Raw genomic sequence first — 8347 nt, forward strand, 5'->3', positions numbered from 1 at the left:
AAACAACAAAAACAATAAAAAAAAAGTTCTTTTCAGAACTACCTCCCCGTTATTAAAAAATTGGTACAATATTTGGAACTGTGCCAACCTCTATTTCTCGTAGTTCGCTTCCCAGTTCGCTCGCCGGTACGCGAACCGGAAGTGAACCAAAAAAATGTTTTAAAAAAAAGAACAGTAAGTATAAGGGAAGGAAACAGACACTTATGTTAAAAGAAAGACAGCTATAGTGGAGTAAACTAGAGATACTATTACCCGTAATCCACTGCTGATGATGTCACATATTACATCATTCATGACATGCTCAGTGACATCATCAGCAGAGGATTGCGGGGTTTTTGGCAACGTGCCTTATCCACGGTTTAATAACGCTGCCTTTTGCTTTATATAAGTTTTCAAATTGTATGAAATATATACCAATAGGTCGTTATGAACCTTTAGGTAGTGCTTTTCTTCATGAGGTCTGGTCGCTTCCATACACATACAGATGTTTCAAAGATGATCAAGAAGTTTATCTGAATGGAGAGGAATGCACTGAGACGCCAGATCATTCACTAATGTGTAGGCACATACAGTTACACGGTTCATGCAACAAACACCGACCAAATATGGCTTGCGTGTTGCAAGGCACGCCAGTTCCTGCTATCATCCCCACGTTCAAGTTGTTGGAAAATGGTAGTTATTTGATGCTCAATAATGAAGATTGTTCTGGGTTAATTAAAAGTATTCCTTTTATCGTAACAGTAAGTGAACGGGTTATTTGCTGCAGAAATGTTCTATTTCCTCCCACACATGAACATAGGGAGTTTTCAATCTGGCCACAAATACCAACCTTGGGAGCAGATTTCAACGGCATGGCAAGAATAAGAGCTCTTTTGTCTCAGAGAGAGGTGGCCTTGAGTTCGGCCCGTGAAACTTTCGTGCTTCACATAGCGAACACCCGTACAGAGGTGCAGACCCTTTTCAATACTGATTCGCCTTTCCATTTCAGCAAGATGGTTCGGACTATCTTTAACGCGTCCTCCACAAAGGCCCTGGCGCACTTTTTTAAAGTTGTTACCAGTGGTCTCGTGACTTCATTTGAGAAAATCTTTGGAGTCATCCCTGCTTTCTTTCATTCTATTTTTTTCCACTGTGCTTCGTGGATTCCCATTTTTACTTGCATTACCAGCGGACGCTCTTGTGCTTTTTTACATTTTTAAATATGGATGTCCCTCCTGTGCAAGCTCCCGCCCTGCAGCTGCTGACACTGTTCCGCAATCGCATGCTAGAATATTATGGCACAATGCCGTTGGCGATATTAAGCACGGCATATGGATTATCTTTTCGATTCTCCTACTTCACCTGTGTCCAGCCTGTATTTCACTGCCTGACCTGTGATTTCGATTGGGCCATTGATTTGTGTCTCTGCGGACCGGTTTCTCCTGACGTCGACTTTAATCAGCTGATGACTCCTATCATTACTCACGAGTTGGTTTGTCCTGGCGAAAGGATTATGGCTGTGGCATTGATGCATGGACTAATTGGTCCCTGGAATTTACTGGCGGCAACACAGTCTTTCTTGGAACAGAGCTTTCTTGAAAACCCACCGAGCTGTCCTCTGATGGTGATAGAGGATCCGGTGCTGGGAGAGCACGTATGTTCTTTTCCGCTTTTAAATTGGATGGCTGAACTCTTTTCGGATGAAGACGGTGACTTCCTATTGGAGGCTGTTGCAGCTTATTTTGCATACACAGTTATGTCATAGACCTTTTTCATGTTTGATATGCTGAGTACTAGCATTTCATTGACAATTCATTGACTTATTTGTCAAGTTTTTATTATTTAGCTTGCCTATTGGCTTAAGACTCGATAAAGTACTTGGCTGTTTTATTTTTCTTTAGCATTAAATTTTCCTAGTTTTTAATGTTTTACCTTGCGGACCGTCCACATATAAAGTTGCAATCTGCTCTCATGAGATGGCACTTCTATTATCTTATTCAGTTCGTTTCCGGATCATGGGGAGGTGTCATCTAGGTCCTGGATATCTTTACACCGTGTTAAGTTAGCATGGGCTCATTACCGGTTTAAACGCCATTTTTCCTTTTTTGCAACTTCTGCACACGACACTTAGTTGTTGCTTTAGCTTTCAACCTAGTAGTTCATCGTGGTTTACATGAGAATAATATGTTATTGCTCTACTATCTGCTTTGCTTGTTAAACTATATCTGTACAGCGAGTGCTGAAGTTTCAAGAACAACACGATACAGAATTGTTATGAGGTCTGATCTCCACGACTTCATACTCATAACATAAGTGCAGCTTCTGCCAATTCTGGGCATGAGGCGGGTTTTATATTGCTTTGCCGAACACACATACACAACAGTTGATGCGGTTCACATGAAGAGAGAGCTGGTGTATGCTGATGTGATTCCTTCAAATCTAAGACACTAAAGTATGGGCACGCCCTAAACCAACACAAACAGACCTTCTTAGCAAATAATATAATATGTGTATTAGGGAGGGTGAGATATAAGCAGCCGCGGGCCGTGGAGGGAGTTACGGTGGGGCAGGGAGGCGGGGAGGGGGAGGGGCAGGGTGGAGCCCTCTCCACCCTGCCCCTCCCCCTCCCCGCCTCCCTGCCCCACCGTAACTCCCTCCACGGCCCGTGGCTGCTTATAAGTGTTGCTAACTCTTATTCATTTACAGCATGTTAACATACTGTCACCATTCGCTTTTTATGTACTAGTAACTATGCTGGTAATTTTGCTACTGATAATATGTGTACTTGTATTATCTAAGATACTACGCCTGAGAAGACGGCATTAGTAAATAAACATTTCAAATACACATGTGTTCTTCTTAACTCCATGTTCTGGTTTCTAAGAAATATATAACGACCGACTGTTCATGAGTTCCACGTATCCTGAGGTACTATAAGTTCATATTCTGGATTGTCTAAACATTGAGAGTTTGTTATATCCAATGTGACACTGTACCTAGCTTGCTAAGGGGTTTTTGATTACTAAGGTGAGTTTTGGGGCACCCTAATTCGCCGAGGTTCCAATCCTCTGTCCACAGTTCTGTGTGAGAACAGAAACCCTGCGACAGGGGCACCCCCGACCCTTGCTGGAGCTTCATCACACTTGCGATACAACTCCAGCAATGCGCCACCTTTACGCCACAGATACATCACGCATCTGTGCTGTTTTTGCCCCATGATGCGCCGCATTGTAAATGCAGCACACCATAGGTGACGGAACAGCGGCACAGAATGACTAACACATCCCTGGTGATGCGCCAGTCATCATAAATCTATCCCTATGCTTCTTATCTTGTTAGAGATGAACCGCCATATGTATCATCAAAGTTTTTTGCATTTCCTAAATAGCGAACTTTAAGGAATAAATAGCGATTCTTTACCATTCCTAGTTTGCGATGAGCTATTTGCTAATTACAAATTACCCATTCATTTCCTTCATTTCCATAGGGCGGTTGGACTCACTTTTAGCTCGAACGGCTGAATGGATTTCCACGAAACTTGGCAAAATTGTAGGGACTGGTAGCCCGATGTGCCTTTGCTATGTCTCAAGATATATGCTCCAGTGGTTTTTACGAAAATTAACTTTGAAAAATATATATTGGGCTACATTGGCCTATATATATATGTTGGAGCCCAAATGTAGCCCAATGAAGCCCAATGAAGCCCAATGTAGCCCAATGTAGCCCAAAGATGGCCGCCAGAGACAAAAAAAACAAATGTAGCCCAAATATCAGCCAGATGTAGCCCAACTATAGCCCAGTGACAGAATGACCAATCGGCTTCGCAAACCTCCGTTACGCGAAGCGGAGCGCTGTTACAGATATATATCTTTTTTTGAACGTTAATTTCTCAAAATCCACTGGAGCACATATATTGAGACCTAGCAAAGGCACATCGGGCTACCAGTCCCTAATATTTTACCAAGTTTCGTGCAAATCCATTCAGCCGTTCGATTATTATTATAATTATTTTTTTTTGCCCCGCGGGGCCCTTTTAAAACCTCCACATCAAACCTAGGGGGTCAGCGAGGATCTACTATGCCCCCTTATGGTCATTTGCCCCTTTGCTTTGGCCTCCTCTTGTCTCTCGATCCTACCAAGAGACAAGATGGCGGCCGCTACGGACTGTTTGGAATGTTTACAGACGCCGGAGAACCAATCAGCTTCGCTTCACAAAGCTCCGTTGCGCGAAAAGTACGCGTACTGGAGCGCTGCCCGGTCCGCTGTTACAGATATATATCTTTTTTTAAACGTTAATTTCTCAAAATCCACTGTAGCACATATATTGAGACCTACAAAAGGCACATCGGGCTACCAGTCCCTACAATTTTGCCAAGTTTCGTGCAAATCCATTCAGCCGTTCGGGCTAAAAGTGAGGCCAACCGCCCTATGGAAAACTCAATGTTAAAAACACGTTTTGGGACCCCCCTTTTTTCTCGACCCCTCCTGGACGAACCCCCCCCCCCCCAATTTTCAGGGGCTGCTCAGAAACAAAATGTGCCATTTTCCTGAAAATTTCAGCCAATTCCGTCCACAAACGCCAAAGTTATTTGACATAGGATTTTTTCTCTATGGGATTTTTGAAAATTCTATCTATATATACCTACTGGCGACCGCCAGTAGGTAATATATGTGTATATATATATATATGTGTGTGTATATATATATATATATATATATATATATATATATATATATATATATATATATATATATATATATATATATATATATATACATATATGTATATATATATATATGTATATATATATACATATACATACATAATATCACATCACCGCCCCCCCCAAGTGTTATAGAGCCGTCTGACCTGGACAGGGACGACACCACACAGTAAGATCTTAGTTGAAAACCCTACTTTTATGTGTATGGGTGATGGGGATAGGTGAGTTTTGTTTTCACTGGTGCAGTGAATTATGTTTTTTGACATTTGTGATATTGAAAACACTTACTTAGATATTTGAGACAGCGGGAAGCAAGTTGCAGAATGGCCTATATTACTTGAGTATTCAAGGCTATTTCTATATATTTTCTAATACAGCTACTCTTCCTTGTCATCCTTAACCTTTTCCAGAGAGCCAGTTGTTCCATCATAGGTACACTTGTGCTCTTTTCTATATGTAACCTAAATTTACCTTCATCACTACTCAGTAATTTATCTAATGCCCAAGGGAATAAAATGTCGGATTCTGCATAATTTGAGTTTCTTTTGCAAGAAAAACACCAAAGTGCTATAGTGATGGGATGGCTGCACTTAATTCGAGCAACTATTTTCTCGTTTTCCCTCTTGAACATGCTGGCTTGTACGTTCTGATTTTGAAAGTCGAAGTTTATGTGTGCAGAAAGTGCCATTCCTTGTGTTTGTATACCACTTTAATAAGTTCGTAAACTGTAAATGTTCTCATTAACGTAATTTCTTGATTATTTTTTGATGTTCCTCACACTCTTTTCTATTGGTGTTGCTTATACCTGTATTAGTTACAAAAATGTAATCGGTTATCGGTTTAAAGTTGAGAACTGACTACAAGCCTCCTTATTTTCTATACCTGCAGATTAATCTGAGTTTATACATCTACGCATATCCCCTTGGATTATCTAGTCACATTTATGTTTAATTTCTTTCCTTTGGCAGACCTGCATGGGCAAAGATGTTATTCTTCACGTATCTGCAAGTAACCCTGCTATGCTGCTGTACCAGAAGTTTGGATTTAAGACTGAGGAATATGTATTGGACTTCTATGACAAGTACTACCCCTTGGACAGCAAGGAATGCAAACATGCATTTTTACTACGGCTCCGAAGATGATCTGCAGATAAAATTCAGAAATGGCGAGCATGGCCTGACATGGACCTGTAAAGTTCAAGGACACTCTCAGACAAACAGATGTGCAACTATAGAATCATACTGTCCATTTTGCTGCCAAAGTCCGCGAATAGCCTTCTACAACAATTGTGAAACCTTTCTGGTCGGGTTTCTCAAGGCATTACCAGAAAACTGTTTTGGACAGGATTAAAGAACGATCTAAATTGAGCAAGTCGCTCAATAGCTCTGATGCCCTGGAACAAAAACAGTGAGGTATACTTCAGAGTATTAGAGAGACATATCTTATCTGAATCCAGTTAGTACTAGCCATTGCACTGTGATACGTTTAAATGGCATGACATTAAAAGAAAGTCGGAGCCCTGCTAGTGCGGAGTGCACCGTTTGATAACACATAGTGAAGAACATGATCGGTCAAAGCGGTCTGTATAAAGTTATGGCCCAGGTAGCACACATGCAGCATGACTGGCAAACTGTACCTGATGTCAATTGTTTGAAAGCAAATAAAAATGGATGTGGATATCGCTGAATAAGAGAATATACTTCATTTATATTTTGGGGTCTTTTTGATTAGGGAGTATAAACTTATAATTCTGCCTACAAAGTTTTATAAAGATGCCAAATTCTACAACTGGAGGGTTGTATATTGTGGGATATAGGCACATTTTGCATGTTATTTAAATTTGTTGCAAAAAAAAGCAAATCTTTTTTTACATGGCACTTTCCTGCAAAACATGTTAGTGGGATTATTCTCCTAAAAACAAACAAGGTTTTTGTACGGGTTCACCTGTCATTCCTCCTTTTCTTAGGATTTATGACCCACTGTATGTATTGGTGACGTTCAGCTTTGTACGCCTAGATTAATGTTGAATCACAAGCATAACACGGGATTTAGGCAGCTGTGCATGCCGAAATGCAAAAAAAAAGATTCTTAAGACTTAAGTGTTGCTCGTACCCTTGTGGCGACAAGGGGGGCTTTCGGGGGCAGCTGACCAAGGGGTGGTCTTACCCCGGGCAGATTGGCAGAGTGGCGCAGTCCAATGACTCCAATTTTGTGTTGGGCTGGTTAACAGCCCAATTGTAGCCTAACACTTATTTAGAGGCCCCTCTTGGGCTACCAGCCACCATTTTAGGTACAGGTGACCTGGTGACTTGTAGCCTAACCTTGTGGTGTTGCTTTGTTAGGTAGCTTTTTGTGGTGTCTTGTAGGCGCAGGGTTGTGTCAAATATCCCTACCATGTCCAGCGAGTCGTTGGTGGCCGAGGCAATGCGCCTCGTGAGGTAAGCTGGCAGGATGGACCTGGTCATCCAGGAGGTGCTATTTTTCCCGGCTTGTGTCCCTCGCTAGGCATCTGCAGGGGTGGCCGCAGCGGTGTTGGCATGCTCGCCGCCAAGGTCCGGGTGTTCTCCGGGGGCTGCACCGCTTGCAGTGTGTGCGCGCGGCCACTCTGGTCAGCAGGGAGTGGCCGTTGTAATGGCAGAGGCCGGGCGTGCGTTAGCATGGTCGTCTGAGAAGGCTGGGTCCGAGCGGGGGAGGAGGGGGAGCGTTGTATGCCCAACTGGGGAATATGTCAGGCTGGCCGGCCCATGTAGAGAGCAAGCTTCAGGCGCGATCTGGCCTCAGAGGGCAGAGCAGAGACGAGCAGACCCAGTCCGTGGGCTGCACGTATACAGAGCCTCGGAAACAGCAGAGGAAGGAATCTAGCGGCATCTGAGGAGTTGCCCGCTCCGCTTGTCCACGAAGGGAGGAGGGGCTCCATGAGGTGTGCGGCCTCTGTGGAGCCCTGGGGACATAGCACGTCGGTCAGGTAAAGGGCAAGATGGTGGGGCTGGGTGGGGGAAAGTAGGGCTAATGGGCTCCAGATAGGGAATGACCAAGGGCAGGCATGGGGGAGAGTAGGGGAGATGCCCCAATGACTGGAGGGGAATAGTGAGGATAAGGAGCTTGATTGGGAGGAGGGAGGGGCAACAATGGAGCGGTCAACAGGGACTGGGATGGGTTGGACATTTTTGATGACTAGGGGGGCACAGGCAGAGAGGGGGGGACTTAGTGTCCCACCTGGACACATACATGAGTAGAGGAGGGTTCCTGGGAGCGGGGGAAATGGGACAGGAGCGTCCAGGGGAGGGAGTGCCCAGCATGAAGGGGGGAAGGATCCAGCTTCCTCCATAGTGGCAGCAATTTTGGACTGGAGTAAAGAGGAGGTGGACCATGGGGAGGAGGACACGGGGAGGGAGGACCTGGGAGACTAGGATTTTGGCATATGCAAGAGACTCCCCATTGTGGGCTGGTCTCTGGGGAGGTGGGGGCTGGGCGGGGGTGCCCACAGAACCTTTAAGTCGGGGGTCTTGAAGGTAATGAGTCCTGGAGTCTAGGGAGGGTAAGGGGCAGGTTTCAGGGCTCCAGCACACCAGTCCTGTCTTCTTTATTACAGGGACAGGAATGGGGCACTGGAGCAGACTCTGCAGAGCTGGGGACAGCTCCCT

General features: G+C 44.3%; 1 protein-coding gene across 3 annotated transcripts in view; it reads left to right on the forward strand.

The window, feature by feature from the left end:
- The window catches only part of KAT14 (lysine acetyltransferase 14), a 532685-nt gene extending 526295 nt beyond the window's left edge, over positions 1–6390 (forward strand). For all 3 annotated transcript variants that reach the window (XM_078648952.1, XM_078648953.1, XM_078648951.1), the window contains one exon: positions 5672–6390. In XM_078648952.1, coding sequence (XP_078505078.1) covers positions 5672–5845 — 174 coding nt within the window. In that variant the 3' untranslated portion in view covers positions 5846–6390. The remainder of the gene's footprint in view (positions 1–5671) is intronic.
- Positions 6391–8347: the final 1957 nt, after the last annotated feature.

The sequence above is a fragment of the Lissotriton helveticus genome, chromosome 6, assembly GCF_964261635.1.
Source record: "Lissotriton helveticus chromosome 6, aLisHel1.1, whole genome shotgun sequence".
Classification (NCBI taxonomy): Eukaryota; Metazoa; Chordata; class Amphibia; order Caudata; family Salamandridae; genus Lissotriton; species Lissotriton helveticus.